At 57.2% G+C, this 16,890-nt stretch overlaps 1 protein-coding gene across 4 annotated transcripts; it reads right to left on the bottom strand.

The window, feature by feature from the left end:
• Positions 1-3,066: 3,066 nt before the first annotated feature.
• GFUS (GDP-L-fucose synthase) lies at positions 3,067-15,605 on the bottom strand. Of its 4 annotated transcripts, none has more exons than XM_044453355.1 (11): positions 15,480-15,605; positions 12,882-13,038; positions 12,140-12,254; positions 8,381-8,509; positions 6,751-6,824; positions 6,260-6,393; positions 5,854-5,918; positions 4,963-5,029; positions 4,241-4,320; positions 3,759-3,858; positions 3,067-3,262 (listed from the first exon to the last, which is right to left on the bottom strand). In XM_044453355.1, the coding sequence occupies exons 2-11, from the start codon at positions 13,025-13,027 to the stop codon at positions 3,207-3,209; spliced, it is 966 nt and encodes a 321-aa protein (XP_044309290.1). In that variant the 5' UTR covers positions 13,028-13,038; positions 15,480-15,605; the 3' UTR covers positions 3,067-3,206. The 4 variants fall into 4 exon arrangements, with proteins under 4 accessions (XP_044309290.1, XP_044309289.1, XP_044309287.1 ...); XM_044453354.1 differs by having other exon boundaries at positions 15,375-15,597; XM_044453352.1 differs by lacking the exon at positions 15,480-15,605 and adding an exon at positions 14,416-14,539.
• Between the last annotated feature and the right edge of the window lie 1,285 nt (positions 15,606-16,890).

The following is a 16,890-nucleotide window of genomic DNA, read 5'->3' as shown; positions in this document are numbered from 1 at the left end:
TGCTGGTTGACTGCAGGCTGAACACGAGCCAGCCGTGTGATGCGGCGGCCAAGAGGGCAAACGCCACCCTTGGCTGCATAGCCAGAAGCGTGGCTTCTAGATCGAGAGAAGTATTGCTGCCACTCTGTATGACTCTGGTGCGCCCGCAACTGGAACACTTCAGGGCTCTCTCCACATTATGAGAGACACACAGCAAGGTTGGAATCAGTGCAGCGCAGGGTCACATGGATGATAGCCAGATAAGGGGGGACGCCATGAGACGAGACTGAACTGCGTCCTCTCAGCCTGAAGGAAACTCCAAGGGGATCTTATAGCGACTTAGGTATGTGAAGGGCCGTCACACGGAGGAGGGTCGTGGCCTGTTCCCCTCTGTGGTGGAGGAAAGGACGCAATCCAGCGGAGCAACGCTCAGGGAGCCAGGGTTGAAGGTGGATGCCAGGAAGCACTTCCTGACAGTCGGGACCCCGAGGGTGTGGAGTGGGCTTCCAGGGGAGGTAGCTGAGGCCCCGTCAGTGAGCATGTTCAAGGAAAGACTGATCAACCACATGCTGGGGAGAGGAGCCAGCTGGAGCCGGGGGTCAGACTAGATGGCCCAGGAGACCCTTTCAACTTGCCATGTTACTGTATGAAAGTGATGCGGTGTCGACCGCAGCAAAGGGCCAGTCTTTCGAGCCGTTAAGGGCAACCTCCTAAGCAACACCCAGAGCCACAGCCGCCACTGCCGTTCCCAGAAAGGCCGACGGGCAGGCCTGCTCAGCACATGCAAGAAAGCCCCTTGGAAACGGCGAGCAGTCCCAACGGGCCGCTGAGGCAACCCCTCTGCAGCGCTCCCCCCAAGCTGCCCACGAGATGGCCCCGGGATACACACGTGGAACCCGTTTGTGTAAATCCGAGCATCACTTTGCACAAACCTTGCAGAGTTTCAGGTGAAACGGGTGCCTTCCATCGCAGGATGCACATCACAGGGGTAAGAAAAATCTGGTTTATTCTAGAGGTTGGTTCTAGAGGTTTCTTGACAGTTCTGGCTCAAGGGCAGCTCTAAGCCAAGTGAGACAAGCGACCGAGTTTTAATAAAGCTCCCAAAGGGATGCAGAGGTGCCCTGCTGGCTGGGCTTCCCTACGCAACTGTTTCTGTCGGGGTTGACTGTGGGCAGCCCACACGCAGCCCCCACCACACTGGAGCCTCTGTGGGGTTTTGCCCCGAGGGCCCCCTGGGGGTGCAGCCCTGCAGCTGCGGCCCCACGCCTGGCTCTGGACGTGGGCACATGGGTCGCTTTTGTCCTTTCAACCAGAGGGGAGGGGGCTGGAAGCTCGCACGTGGGGAGGGGGGGGGTGTCCCTGAGTTTCTGGCCTTCCCCCCCACTTGTGGGCCTTCCCATGGGGTGGGTTTGCACCTCACGAAACTCGACAGCAATAGGTTATCCTACGCAGCCATGGGGAACCTGCCAGAGGATTTGGGGTGTGGGGATGCCCTTTCCTGCCCCCCTCTTCCCTTGTGGAATGTCCTCCCTCCGACAGCCACGAGCTCGAGCAGACGGTCCGTGCCAAGCCCAGCCCCCTCCCCTTTTTCAGTTCTGCAGGGGACCAGGCACCCAAGAGCGGGGGACCCGAGTGACACGCCCAGCGAGGGGGGCGCAGGATGGCGGCCTGTGCCCTGCTGAGCACACCCAAGCAGGTTCCTCCCCGTGAGCAGGAAGGCGGCTACGCAGCTGGGAGGCGCTGTGCCAGTGGGGGACACACCCCGGTCCCCCCTACTTCCGCTCATGCACGAGGCGGCCAGCGGCCAGGCCCTGCCCCCGGCCCCTGCCTCAAAGAGGGGCTGTGCAGGATCCGACCGACCTCTTGGCCAGGGCGGTGCTCTCGTTCTGGGCTTCCCAGCACCGTGGGCTGTGCTGTCTGGTTGGGACAAAGCAGGAAGCAACCCTGCTAAGCAGAGCAAACCATGGCTTATCGCGGTTTTTGAGGTGCAAACTCACCACACCGGGATGCCACAGCTGGATCCAGACGAGACGGCCGAGCCGCAGTTAAAAATCCACCACCCTTGGCTTGTGCTCTCTCACGAATCCAGGCATCCCAGGCAATTAAGCGGAGCAGGCTGGGGCTGATGGGAGCTGTGGGCCGAAAGGCGGGAAGGCCACCAGTCGCTCATCCCTGATCTGGGCTGCAGCGAGAGTCCATCTGAAATACTCCGGAGCCTCTTCCAGCCTTCGCTCTGAGGGCTGGACAAGGCTCAGGGCGGGACGTGGGGGCTGATGGGCCTCTACCTGCGTGAAAACAATACCTGGAGCTGCCGCGTCTACTATGGGCAGCTCATTGCCAGGTGCGGCCCATCCCCTCCCACTCACCACCTGCGCCGCCTGGTTCTGCGCGGCCTGGAGCTGTTGCTAGAACAGGAGCGTGCGGGTTTGGGCGGCTGGGTGGCTTCCCACCCCTTGGCACGTTTTGAGCCTCAGTTTTCTCCTTCTGTGAAATGGGCTGCTGACTGCTGCTGTGCCTCTTGTGGCCACTTGGCCCCAGCAGACAGAGTGGCCACCAGACTCCACTGATGGGCTTCCCCGGGAGGTGGTTGAGGCCTCATCAGTGAGGGTGTTCAAAGACAGGCTGGACATGCACGTGGTGGGCATGTCGTGAGCGGAGCAGGCTGGAGCCGGGGGTCAGACTAGATGGCCCAGGAGACCCCTTCTGACTCGCTCTCTTTCTATGTTTCTATCTCCTCCCAAAGCCAGAGAATTGGGCAAAAGCTCCCCTTGCACCTAGAAATAGGCCTGCACAGAAGCAGAACAGACCAGAGTGTGTGACTGCATGATGTGGAGATGCTGAGAGAGGTTTCTACACAAGTCAGAGATGACTCGACCGCACGTGGCAACAACGCAAACCTGCAGCTGGGCTGAGGATGTGGCGCCCCGTCCCAAGACCACCCTCCAGCCTCACAGGTCAAAGTCCCCCAAGCCAGTCCTCAAAATGATTGCTGAAAGCAGAAAAGGAGACCCCTGCACCACCACCGCTGCTGCTAAATACACCACAGCCGCAAAGCACGTTCCCGGAATAAATGTGGAAGTGGCTCCATTTTGGAAGGCGGAGCGCCCCGCTCCAGGCGGGCGGACGGGATGCTGCCCACACGGGCCCCTTTTATTTGCATTCGTGGTCCCAGCAAGGACGACCGGAGGGGCTGGATGCAAACTGCGGGCAGCCGGCAGGGCCCCGCGTCACTTCCGGGCGATGTCGTAGTTGCTGCAGAACCAGTTGCAAGTTTCTTTCACAGCTGCAGGGCGGAGAGGAAGAGTGATCAGAACCGGAGGAGTTCAGGCTTTTCTTTGGTGGGCTCAGCCCTTGGCCAAGGAGAGCAGACTCCTGCGAGGCCCTGGACCGCAAGGCAATCCAACCGGTCAGTCCGAGAGGAGATCAACCCCGACTGCTCTTCAGAAGGCCAGACCCTGAAGATGACACTCAAATTCTTGGCCCACCTAATGAGAAGAAAGGACTCCCTGGGGAAGACCCTGATGCTGGGAACAATTGACGGCGAAAGAAGGAGGGGGCGGCAGCGGATGAGGTGGCTGGAAGGGGTCACTGAAGCAGTCAGCAGAACGGGGAGGCTGCTGGCTTGACCAGGTGCCACGCAGCTCCTCTTCCGCAAGCACCGCTCTGCGGGAACAGGCTGGGGGCCACCCAGGCCCATGTTCTGTTCACCGAGCAGCCGACCGTATGCCCGCCCGGCGGCCCCTTGGATGCCGCTCCAAGCCAGACTTCGCTTCCCTCACCTTGCTCGAAGGGCGTGAACTTGAAATCCGGAAGGTACCGCTTCAGCTTGCTGTTGCTGGCTGTTTTCTTGAACTGCCCATCTGACTTGGTGGTGTCGAACTGGGAGGAAGTTAAGGAACGGGGCCCCGATCTGAGCCCTGACCTCTTCTCCCCAGCAAACCCCACCCCGCCCACGAAGATGCCCTCCAGATCACTGGCAACTCACACACAAATGCGCAACACCCCCGTTTCTCTCCAGAGGGCAAATCGCCACTTGAAGAGGGGTAAGCATCTGGGAATATTTTGATCTGCTGGAAATTCATGCAAGAAGAATGAAGAAGCAGCCCCGAGCCGCTCAATCTGAATTAAAAGGTCCAGGACTTCGTGTCCTGGCTTTGCAGAACGCTGAAAGGGCAGCCAGACAAAGCAAAGCACAAGATTAAGTGGAATCTGTGAAGATCCTTGGCTCGGCTGGTGCCTTGGAACTCACGCGCAAGGATACGAGGAGCTCTCCCTGGAAGTCCATGGCCTTCACGATGCACTCAGCCGCTTCCCGTATGGAGACTTCGTCGTCTTCTCCAACTAAAGAGAAGGCATCAAAAATGAACCCACAATGGCAAAGGGTTCAAATATCCCAGGCTCTCCTGTACCAGTTCCAACCCGCCCTCTTTCTCCTGCAAAGAAGAGGCCTCCATGTTCGGAAAGGGTTCCCCTCCCACTCTCCCCAAGCATTACTGGGGGCTGCCCCATCTTCTGAAGACTAGAAGCAGCAGATTAAAGGGTTAAGGAAGGGCGCAAAATGGCAGAAGAATTGGTAAAGGATGCCCGGGTACGTGTACATAGAAACAGAGCGAGTCAGAAGGGGCCTCCTGGGCCATCTAGTCTGACCCCCGGCTCCAGCCTGCTCCGCTCACGACATGCCCACCACGTGCATGTCCAGCCTGTCTTTGAACACCCTCACTGATGAGGCCTCAACCACCTCCCGGGGAAGCCCATCAGTGGAGTCTGGTGGCCACTCTGTCTGGTGGGGCCAAGTGGCCACAAGAGGCACACCAGCAGTCAGAAGCCCATTTCACAGAAGGAGAAAACTGAGGCTCAAAACGTGCCAAGGGGGTGGGAAGCCACCCAGCCGCCCAAACCCGCACGCTCCTGTTCTAGCAACAGCTCCAGGCCGCACAGAACCAGGCGACTCTGAGGTGGTGAGCGGGAGGGGATGGGCCGTACCTGACAGAATGATGGGCTCCACTTCGTCGTACTCCCGCAACACCCAGAGGAACAGCCGTGCGAGGTCCTGCGGGCACAGCCAAGCCAGCGCGTGTGTCCTCACTCCTCCTCCAAGAGCTGTCTCTCTCCTCAGCGAGCCCCCCTGGCTGCAGGCCCCTTAAGCCGGCTTCCCTTCCTATCTTTAAACACTCATTTGTAAATCTGTCCAGCATCTTCCAACTGAAACAAGGCCCTGTTTTATACTTACAACATGCAGCGTCTCCTGGTCCCCGATACCTGACCATCCCTGGCAAGCCGTTCCCCACCGTTCCATCTTTGCCCTCTGAACCTCCTGGCCATTACTAAAATATTCCCAATTCTGTGACAAGATCAAAAGAGGTTCCAAGACCCATGCTGGGTGTCAAGAGAGGCACCCAAAGGCCTGGCTCCTGTAAGGGAGATTCCGGTTCCTTTCTCCAAGTTCTTCTGGCCGTGCTCCGGGAACCCTCCTTGAATGAGCTCAGGAGAGTGAATACCCGGAGGAGGGCCTTCTCTGCGGTGGCACCCAGACTGTGGAATGCGCTCCCCGGAGAGGTTTGCCGGGCGCTGCGGTTATATTCTTTTTGGCACCAGGCAAAAACCTTTTTATTTGCCCAGTATTTTAATATTTAAATATTTAAACTTGGTTTTAACATCATGTGCTCAGCTATGCTTTGCTATGCTTATGATCTTGCATTTTGCTATAATTATTTATTATTTATGGTTCGTAAGCCCTCTCCACGCTGCACAACCGCCGGAAGCAGAGCCGCAGTCTGCACCGCAGCTGCTCTGCCCATTTCTGCAGCGGTCCCATCCCCACGCCAGCCCCCCCCCCCCGCGCCCACGCGTCTCCATCTCCGCACGCCAGCTCACCAGAGAATAGATGAACTGCCTCCGCGGCGTGCCCGTCCCCCAGACAGTGAGAGCCGCACCTCGCTCTGCCGGAGGAGGAGAGAGAGAAGAGGCGTGTGGAGAACGGCCCCATGATCCAGCTTTCCTACCATGTCCCGCACAGCTCTCCTTCCCAGCGTCCCCGGCAGGGCGTGGGAGTCGTGGCTGCACCCGCTGAAGGGGGAACGGCTGGCCCAGCCTCCTCTCCTCCGTCCCCGAACGATGGAGGAAAATGCACGGAGGGCCACGGTAGGCCCCTCGGCTAAGCGCCGCTCTGGCGGCCTTCTGCGGCTGAGAGGATCCCTGCAGAAGGCGGGGGCAGCGCTCAGCCCCGCCCGGCAGCCTCGCCGGTGCCCCCCGGAAAGCCAGCGGCGCCGGCCACACTCACGCTTTGCCAAGTAGACTTTGTGGATGAGGCCCGGCAGGACGTGCCCGTCCTCGATGCTGTAGTTGTCGTGCGGCCCAAAGACGTTGGTGGGAATGACGGCGGTGAAGCGGCACCCGTGCTGCTCGAAGTAGCCCCTGGGGGGGGGAACAAGTGAGAAGCGGGGGCAGCTGGCGTCCGCCTGGCCTGCTGAGCCCATCCGCGGGGGGGGGGGGGGCGGCCTGCATTAGCCCAAATTTGCTGTTTGAAGAAGCGAGGATAAACATGACCGGGAACACGAGCAGGTGAAGTTACCCAATGGACTCAGTTTATGTATGAATTCCATCAAGCATACCTTTGAATTCACTGTCTCTGAAGACAATCTATTTATCCCACAGAAAAACCAACAAGTTGCTAAAAAAAAAAAAACCTGGTTGGGAAGTTGGAACAGCCTGCAACGGGGAGGCCCACAGCTGAGGGGCAGGGAGAGACATACCTGTTCAGGAGAGACATACCTGTTCTGAACATCAATCATCCTCTTTGCATAAGAATACCCGAAGTTGGAGCTGTGGGGAGGGCCATTATGAATCTGGAATGCAGGACATCGTTTTGGGTTAGGTTAGCCTAAATGCCCCAGAAAGGCCTTCCCAGTCCCAGAAAGAGAACACCGGATGGAGCGGAGGAGGAAAGCAGAATCCAAAGTAATCCCAAAGGTGGAAAAAAGAAACATTTTGCAAGGCAGTCAAAAGCCCCCTGCAAATGTGCATGGAGGTAAAACTAGCATGAAGGGGGCCGGGGGGGGGCACTCCCCAGAGGTCAGGGGGTCAAAGCCTTTTGCCATCCTGCTGCTGCCCCTTCCTCATTTTGTTTGGGAACTAAAATCCCTCACTTTTTACCAAACATAGAGTCCAAACTTGTAAGTGGCACAGAATATTTTTTTAAGAAATCAAACTTAATAAGCCGCTCCAGGGGCTTTTTTCCTTTGGCTCAGGAGCCGGATAAAAGGACTTCTAAAACTTGCAAGAACAGAAGAAAAGCCCGGCTGGACCAGGCGAAGGGCAACCGAGTCCAGCACTCGGGGCACACGGTGGCCAGCCAGCTGCCCCCAGGCCCCTCCGGCAGGAGGGGTGCAGGGCCTCCGCCTGCCCAGCTCCTCAGCTGCCGGGGCGTGCCGGCAGGCCGCCTCTGGGAAAGGAGGGAGCCGTGGCCAGCAAGGCCAGCAGCTGCTGAACCTGCCCCATCCTGCTTTAAAGCCACCCAGACTGGCAGCCAGCACCACTTCCTGTGGCAGCGAGTTTAATGCTACACTGGGTGCATCAGTCCTTCCTTTGATCTGCCGTAAACCTCCCACCAATCAGCTCCACTGGAAGACCCCCTTTCAGATGTGAATGTCAGGGAGATGGAGAAAATGCCTCCCCCCTCCACTCACTTTCTCCACGCCAGCCATCACTGTAAGCCCCTCTGCCCTGCCTCCCCTCCCTCGCCTTCCTTCCAAGCCGAGCAGTCCCAGTTGCTGTCGCCTCTCCCCACAGGGGGGCTGCTCCAGCCCCCTAACCGCTTTTCTTGCCCTCCCCTGTCCTTTTTTCCAGTTCAATATTGTCCTTTTCCAGATTAGGCGACCAGAACTGAACACTCGATTCCAAGTGTGGCCACACCAAAGATCTGTGCAAGGGAAGCAAGACTTTGGCGGTTCCATTTTCTACTCCATGCCTAATTCCACCTGGCGTGGCGTTTGCCACTTTCGCAGCAGCCGCGCACTGGCCGACGTCTTCATCGAGGTCTCCGCCACTGGCCCAAGCGCCTTGCCTTGCTCTGTCGCTGCCGGCTCAGATCCCATCTTCTCTTTGAAACAAGAACTAATATGTCTTGTTCAAGGCAGAGGACACCTTCTGGGAGCAGCCATGGCCGTCCGTTTCCCCTCAAAGGCCAGATGCTCTCTGCTCGTGTCAAATCAAGCAGGGCATCTCCCAGCACCCGTACAGGGCGTAAGCCACCCACCCAGCAGACCACCGCGCAAAAAGCTTGCACCCCAAACGCAACAGGGCCTGTGTGCCACGAGCAGACCCCAACCCCGGAGTAACAATTCAGGGAGTGCCCGGGGAAGCCCGCCTGGGCCTGGGGAAGGGAGCACGCCGCGGCCCTTACCATGGTCTCGTCGATGGGGTAGGTGGTCCTGTCAGGGAAAATGCACGTGGAAAGGCAGGAGACGACTTTCTGAACGCCGCACTCGTACGCCGAGTGCAGGACGTTGTCGTTGATGTGCACGTTCTTCCGCTGCATGGGGGGGGGGCAGTGAGCAGAGAGAGGCAGAGATGAGTGTCAGGTGTGCCAAAAAGCCTTCAGGCAGCGTGGTCTAGTGGTTAGGAATGCTGGACTGGAACTCGGGAGGCCTGGGTTCTATTCTTCATTTTATGTATTTCTTGCACTCGTATGCCGCCCCGTAGCCAGAGGCTGTGGTTCCAGTTCCTACTCAGCCAGGTGCCTTTGACCCAGTCCCTAAGCCCTCAGCCTAGCCTACTTCACAGGGCAGTTGTTGTGAGGATAAAATGAAGGTGGGAGGAGGGTCATGTATGAGGGAAACACAGTGGGAGATGAATCTAACAAATGAATAAGTAAACAATCGCTTTAAATCACAGGCTGCTCTTCAACATTTTGGGCCCAAAGCATCTCCCAGCCCAAGAACTATAATAAAAAAACATGAAGGCATTGCCGAATCATCAACAGTATTTTTCAAATGCAGTATAGTGATATTGTGTTTCAGGGTTTTATTCTTGCAAACCACCGAGAAAGCTTTGCCATAAAAATGTAAGCCAACAACAATAACAACAGCAATTAAACATAGACAAAAACAACCCAAATACTTCATTTCACTAAAACTTCTAGCGTAACAGTTTAAATTAATTACAAAACAGGCAAGAAGTAGGGATTGTAAGTAGATATCAAAGAATGTTCAGATTGTCCTATGTTCAATGGACATTCCAGTGATCTCTTTTTCTACTCCTCTGTATTTTTTTAAAATTTCATTTCATGGATTTTAAGGTATAATCCTGCATTTCGAGCACAAAGTCCTTCTCTAGAACAAAGAGGAACCATGAACTGAAAATGCACGTTTGTGCCATGCTTTATTCAGCCAAAAAAGGCCACAATTCCCAGCATGCTCCAGCCAGGACAGCTGGAGCATGCTGGGAGCACAGTTGGCTGGGGCATGCTGGGAGTTATAGGCCTCTTTTCCTTTCCAAGCTTGCAGAGGATTGCCTCCTAAAAGACTTGTCCGTATTCAAAACGTAATATTCCGTATTATGTCTGTGAGCCGCCCCGAGGCTTCGGCGAACGGGGCGGCATAGAAGTTCACTAAATAAATAAATAATCAATAATAAAACAAATCAAGAATGGTCAACTGAAAAAACGGAGACGGCTGTTTGTATTTCTGCTTTGCAGAACCAGGGCTGAGACAGCACCCTGGTGCTTAGGGCTGGCGCTGAGCCGAAATATATTCAATGGGAAGACACTTTCCTGGCCTTATTCTGACAGCCCCAAACGATGAAGGAAGAGTGTTGGGGGGCGGGGTGAGGGAAAGGGGGTCCCATTTCAGAGCTGTCTGGATCTTGTCTGCTTAACATCATTAGGTCTCCTCTGAGCCCTGGAGTACTTCAGGGGTCAAGAGTTCTCAACAGAAGTGCTTGCGAATCAAAAGGCCATCGCTCCCGCACCTGCCCGAATCCCCATTTGCACAAAAGGATGATGACCTGCGGAGATACTGGACATTCAGGATGCGGCCTGAACATTCACGAGCTTGGCAGGACTGCTGTGCGTCATGATTAAAAGATGCCAACTCCCCGCAAAGACAATTACGTGTATTCCTGGGCCAGGCAATCGTGCCACATCTCTGGGAGACGACCCGGCTTAACATGGGCCACCCCAATAGCGATGGATTGGGGCCGTGGCATTCAGTGGATGTCCTTGCCCACCCTCGCTCTGTCCAGGCAGTGAGGCTGGGCCGGAGCACCTGGGCAGGTGCAAAGGCGAGGCAGAAGGGGACGGGACCCCCACGCCTGCAAGGGCTGCCTCCCTCTTTGGTGCCCGTCTTGAGCGCTCTTCTTGGGAGGGGCTGCAGAGGGGAGCCGAGCCCCTGCCCTGCTAGAAAACGGGCTCCCCTTCAGTGGGGAAACAGCTCTTCCCGAAAGGGCTGGTACCCATCAGACGGGGAAGAGCAATAAGGGCGGACCAACGATCTGGAGCAGCAAAAAGCCCCCGGACCTTTGGGGTTACAACCCCCCGTCTCCCTCGCCACTGAACACGGCAGATGGAAGCTGCTGGCAGAACAGGTGGAGAGCCGCCCGTGGCGACCTGTGGGACGAGGGGAGTTTCCCTCGCAAGGCGTGAGCTGCATCCTTCCCTGCGAGCCGCCCCGGCACCTGCCACCTCCCCGCTTGCGCACACAAGGAGACAAACGGACGTGCCACGGGGACGGAGCACGTGCGGCAGGCAAGCCCTCGGATTAAGGCCAAAGGGACTCTGCGCGCACAGCCCTGCCTCGGCAAACAACCCTCGCCGGAGACGACACTGCGCCACGTGTTCTGCTCTGCGTGGCCGGTCCACATGCCGCTGAGCCCTTCCACATCCGGGAGAGAAAAAAGGGACCGTCTGCAGAGCACGGTGGTGGCTCCCCCTCCTGGAGCAGGGCCCGAATCTCTCGGCACCGGGAGAGGGAAGCAGCTAGCAGGGAAACGGATGCGGGCAGGGCAGGCACCTCAAGCCCATTCCAAGGTGACCGAGGGCAACCGCCTCCTGCCGCTGGGTTGCATCAAGGGCAAGCTCGACTTAAGTCCCGTTCATTTCAGGGGTCTACTCTAAGTAGGACGCACACTGAATAAACACCCCTGAATACTTTAGATTTTTCAACATGGAAAAACTCACAGTTGCCCCCTGAAATTGGAAGGAAGCCAGATTTAAGGGGGAACCCAAGAAAATACTGCTTGCCATACAGAAACGCCCCGCCGAACTCACTCGTAAAACTAAAAATACAAGCCACAATGCAAAGGTGTGAGAAAGCAACCAGCTCATGCTGTCTGAACTATACATCACTTCTGCAGACAAGACTATTTTTGTTCTCATTTTGGTCATAAAAAGTACACATTCCATAAAAATGCATGTGATGAGAACAGAATAAAAACAAAGCATTTGAGAGCACATGTATTAAACAAGCAGGCTGGTGCACAGTCTCCGACTGGCAGAGCCGAGTCCTTGCAGGATGGGAGTTCTCTCAGAGCAAGTACATACTCCGCATTTACTTCGGGAATGCCATCTGCATTTGGATTCTCTCCTTTCATGCTAAAGATCTTCCTTCTGAGCAACTACACATTGGAGTGAACTGCTAAGCTCTAATTTCAAACCGACAACTCAGTTGGGGGGAACCCCCTACTTATAGGTTGCTATTCCAGCCATCACCAAACCCCATATACATGGGGGGTGGGCAGCAGGTGTGAGGTGCTGCTGGCACAGGAATCCCCCCCCCCAAAAAAAAAACCAAACAGGAGAGGCTTGCAAACAGTTGGCTTGTATGATGTGTCTCCATCACAGTCTTTGTTTCAGCTGGCTCCCCAAACATTCCCCCAGTCTTCCAACTTGGGCCATTTCCAGAAGAACGAAACACTTGACATCAGTGTCATTTAGCACTGAATTGCACAACACAAGTTAGGCACGATTTGGGGAGGGGGAGACTTCCTGAGGCCAGAATATTACTTGCCCTTGCGACTCAGAAGTGGAATGAAATAAATAAAAAGGAGGAGAAATTTTAAGAGAGAATTTTAATCATAGGTCAGCTGGAGGGGTGGGTTCCATCTGAGCCAAAAGGCCACTCACAGATGCATGAATGGATAAAATAAACAGATGCACAAGCCTTACCCAGAAATCCAGGTTATATTTGATGTTCTTGAAGAGTCCCCCGACCATGGCGGCCAAGTGAATGACGTGGGTGGGCCTGTGTTTCTCAAAGAGGGCCCGGGTCTCTGCGGCATTCCTGAAAGGAAGGGAGGCGCTAAGGAGGCGAGGGACTGCCGTTCCCCACCCACCAGTCCAACCGTCCGGATCGCCCTGGGCCTGGTTACCCAGCCCTCCCGATTGCTCCGCTTCAGGGCAGCCCAAAAGCAACCCTTAAGAAATCACACAGCAAAACAGAGCATTTGCCTCAGTGCCTTTGCTCTGGAGAAGCCGGATTTATGTCCACGGTTGCTCAGAAGCATTCGCTTCCTTTGGGTGGCCCTAGGCCAGCCTTCCCCATGCCAGGGGTTCCTTCCACCCTGGCATGTGAGAGTGCAGCCCATGTTCTCGGGGATGGTGGAGTTGCCACCCCACGTCTCTGGCAGGCTGCGGCCTGGGCAAGGCTGAACCTAGCTCAGCTCTGCCCTTCACTTCCCCTTCCTTTCCTCATGCAACTCTGCCAGTCCGAATTTTTCCAAAACGACGGGGCTGGGCTGGGGATGCCCTCAGCTAGGACAAAGGGCACACGGGCAGCACAAGCGAGGACCTCCGGGCCAGCCGCTCAGCGGGCAGCACAAGCAAGGACCTCCGGGCCAGCTCCAGAATCCAGTGCCATAACACAAAAGCCAAGCAGAGTTCCAAAACCGCAGCTGGAGAGCCCACTCACGTTAAGTCTGCGTCCTTGGAGGACACAAAGATCCATTCCTCATCCGGCTGCCTTGCTCCGTCTGCTACCACCTTCTCGATGGCCCTTCCCACGAGCCCCGAGCCGCCCGTCACCAAGATGCGCTTCGTCCTCGCCGGCTCGGCCATGACTGCGAGATCTGCACATGCGGGGGCAAAGGGGGATCGAAGCATTAATGGAATGTCTGTAACACCCAAGAATGTGCTGGCCCGCAATCCCATCGCTCCCAGGCAGCTCAGAATGATGGGGCCGCAGCCAGGCACGCTGGAAGGGCCCAGGTCAGGGAAGGCAGATTTACCCAGGAAACCTTCCAGTGCTGCAGACACATTGCAAGACAGTAGCAGCAATACACATACCAGCCCTGTAAGAGGGGCCGCGAGTATTGTACCCATATCGCAGAGGGGGAAGCTGAGGCCACCGAGTAATTGTACCCAGGGTTTCCGCCCAGTCTGGGTTCCTAAGCGGCTTTGACTAGGTGGGCATCCAACACCTGCATTTTGCTGGGCTGTCCAACCCTTAGTGACAACAGTCAGCTGTTAAATTATCCCCAGAGAACTGAGAGCTGGTTCAAAGTGCTCAGGGGACCCGCAAGGGCGCTTCTGGAGTAGCAGCTCCCAAACCATGTTTTGTGGAAGCCTAGAGTTCCACAAAAGCCTGGTAGGGGTTCTGCAAAAAATCTCCACAATCAAATTTAAAACGGATTTTAAAATGAAACCACACGAGGCCAACTGTTCTAGTGCCAGTTGGCGTCCAAGCAGCAAACGAGGAAACGCACCACATCATTTGGTTCCTAGGAGTCTGTTGCATAGTGTTAGTGTTAGGAATAAGCAAAAGAATTACCATACGATCACTTTGTTCATTTGGTATTTTTAAAATGCTTTCTCTTTCTTTCCAAACCTACTGCATTATGCAAAACAGACGAGATGCACATGAGAGAGGGAAGAACTTGTGGGTTCACAATCCTTAGTAAATCAGGGATTGAGGTCGGTTTCTGCAGGAAAAAATGCCTTCAGAAAGCTTCCGTGACTGGAAAAGGTTGGGAAGTGCTGCCCTAGAGGATCACTGCCCCCCCCGCCCCAGCCAGAAAGGGGGCCCTTCCATGCCCCCCGGGGGCAGGCGCCGCTCCCGCCTCTCTTCCTGCGAACTGCAGGAATGGACCTATACTGCCCGTCTCCCAAAGAGGGGTGCGCAAAGGGGGCGCACAGGATCCGTCCTTCCTTTCATTCCCCACAACAGCCCCGCGAGGAAGGCTCGGCTGGAAGAGGGGCGGGGGGCCTGGAAGGCGGGCCCTCCAGCGCTGCAGCCCCTCGGCCGCCCCGTGCCCTCCATTGCTGCCGGCCTGCAGCCGCGTGGCGGCGGGGAGCCGGGGAGGCGGCCGGGCACCGCCACCGGCCTGCCTGCGGCGTGCGAGAGGGAGGGTCTCTGCCCGGAGGCGCTCGCAGTGCCGCACCGGAGGAGGCGGGGAGGCTGCTTCGCGTGGGCGGAAGGGCGAGGCCAGGAGCGGTGCGCGGCTCACCCGGGCGCCTCGGAGGCCCGCTCTGGGCTGCCCCGCTCGGGGGACGCGCACACCCGCCGGACGAGCGAGCCAGGAGCCGAGACAAGCCGAGCCGCTGCAGCGCCGAAGACGACCCGGGCCGGGGCCGGGGATGGGCCGCCCGCCGCTCCGCCCCGCCACGCCGCCTTCCGCCGCTCCGCCCCCGCCGCCGCCGCCGCGCTTCCTGCAAACGCGACAGGCCCGGCCCGGCCCGCCCGCTGGGAAATGGATTCCGCGCCCGGCGCCCCCGGAGCAGCTCGGCCTGCTCCGCGCGGCGCGGCACCGGCGCCTTTCCCGGTCTTGTAAACGGGAGGGTGCCCCTGAGTGTGCGCAGAACGCAGGCCCCGGGGTGCGGGAAGGCGTCCGACAACCGGGTGGGCCCCCGATCTCCCCCCCACGCTTTTCTTTAGTAAATTCGCGCGCGCGCCTATGCAGGTCGACAGCCAAAAATGCGTCCCGCAGCCCGGCGCAGATGTTCTGCCTACGCGTGCGCAGCGCTGCCCGACAGGGGCTCTCCTGGCAGAGGCTGCTGATCAGAACAGGGGTCCTTCCAGTGCAGGATTCTGCTCACAGGGCAGCCAACCCGCTGCCCCCATGGGAACCCTGCGAGCAGGACACCGTCCTACCCATATGCCCCAGCAGCTGGTAGTGATCTCCGTTTATGTTTAGATAGATGGTGAGCAGGACTAGCAGCTTCCCTACTCCCCTTTAGGAGCAATCCAAACTGGGAGAGGGGGAGCATTATATCTTAGGGAAGCAAATGACATCACACTCTTTTTCTGGGGAGCTTGAGGTGGTGCATGTGCTTCAGCCCCCCCCCCCCCCTTTCCCCATCTAGCCAGTCGAGAACAACCCTGCGAGCTGGAGCTCTGGGGCAGAACCAACACATGCAGGACCCTGCCCCGCTCCACGTCCCCGCATTACCCGCAGCAAATCCGCACCTGTCTGCAGCCCCGTTAAGTGTTCAGTTTGGCAGGTTTCCTGATCTCCCAAGGACCTCTCTGCTCAGCCCGGCCAAAGCCTCGCTGTTTTAAGATTCCGCCAACCTTGGCCCGAGTCCTTTCGCTTAAACAAACGTTGCTGCGGCTTGAGGCGAACGGGAACTCCAGGCCAAGTTGCAGCTCCTGCATCGGTCTCAAGAGGGCCTCTTTCGCGGCAGAGCCAGCTCCGGGGCTTTCCTCTTTTCCCAGGAACGCACCTGTGGCGAGCTTCCTTTCCCCCGCCTCGACAGCACACCTTGTGCTTAAAAATAGCGCGTGCAGAACAATCCTCTCTGTGCCTCGGCTGCCCACACACGCACGAGAGCGAAAAGCACGCCGGAATTCAGAATGAGTATCCCAGGCGATGAATCCTGGTCCACGGTATGCAGGCTTCATACCTCCGAGTGGGTTCAAAGCGCCAGATGCGCCGCCGGGCATCACACGGACCAGAAAGGCCTCCCACCCCTGCGCAACGCGGACGAGCGCCGAGAGGCGCGCGCACCGAGCGGCCGTGGCGCGCTCGCCCCCCGCCGCTCACATGCAGTCACAAGCCGTGGCCATGAGATGGCGGCAAGCGGGCGCTCTGCTCGCGCACCCTGGCCGGGCTGAAGGTTCTGGAACGCCGCCGCCGCCGCTGCCGGTGTCTTGGAGCAAGCATCCCTTCCCGGCCCTTCTCTGGGGTGTCGCACATCGGTGGCCCCGCTCGGGATTGCACGGAAGCCACCTGGCCTCACCTCCTCCATCCAACTGCCCGCCGTTGGTCCGGTGGCTTTCCCACCTGTGCTGCTGTCTCCTCCTAAGGGCTTGGCATGGGCTCTCTGGAGGCTTAGTTGCAGCAGGAAGAACTTTAGGCTGAAGGAGGCAGGTATTCTGTTCAGTCGCAAAGTCGTGCCCGACCCATCGCGACTCCGTAGACAACATTCCTCTGGGCCTTCCTGTCCACCGCCCCTCACAGTCCATCCAAGCCCACACCCACCGCCTCAGTGACTCCATCCAGCCACCTCATCCTCTGCCACCCCCTCCTTCTTTCGCCGTCAATTGTTCCCAGCATCAGGCTCTTCTCCAGGGAGTCCTTCCTTCTCATTAGGTGGCCAAAGTGTTTGAGTTTCATCATCAGTATTTATTTATTTATTTAAACCATTTCTATGCTGCCCCATTCGCAAAAAGCCTCGGGGCGGCTTACAACATAAATAAACAATTATATAATTAGCCTTAAAAATCCGGAAACATCTCGGCACGTACATAAAAACTCAATAAATACAATCAATAAATTAACAAAATAACTTTTAAATAAAAAGGTCTTGGCCTGGCACTGAAAAACAAATAACAACGCGCCAGGCGGACCTCTCTGGGGAGCGCATTCCATAGGTGGGGCGCCACCACAGAGAAGGCCCTCCTCTGGGTACTCACCCTCCTAATATCCTTCACGGAGGGCTCCCGGAGAAGGGCCTCTGCCGCCGATCTCAAGGGGCGGGAG

This window comes from Varanus komodoensis, unplaced genomic scaffold (genome assembly GCF_004798865.1).
Source record: "Varanus komodoensis strain SLA01 unplaced genomic scaffold, ASM479886v1 scaffold78, whole genome shotgun sequence".
Lineage (NCBI taxonomy): Eukaryota > Metazoa > Chordata > Lepidosauria > Squamata > Varanidae > Varanus > Varanus komodoensis.
Note: the sequence above shows the minus strand (reverse complement) of the source record. Positions and strands in the feature narration are given on the sequence as shown.

Coding starts and splice junctions, on each gene's coding strand:
- GFUS (XM_044453355.1), bottom strand. CDS start 13,027: ATGGCCGAGCCGGCGAGGACGAAGCGCATCTTGGTGACGGGCGGCTCG. Junction 12,255..12,881: donor TCCAAGGACGCAGACTTAAC/GTGAGTGGGCTC, acceptor CCTTCCTTTCAG/GAATGCCGCAGAGACCCGGG. Junction 5,919..6,259: donor CAAAGTCTACTTGGCAAAGC/GTGAGTGTGGCC, acceptor CTCCTCCGGCAG/AGCGAGGTGCGGCTCTCACT.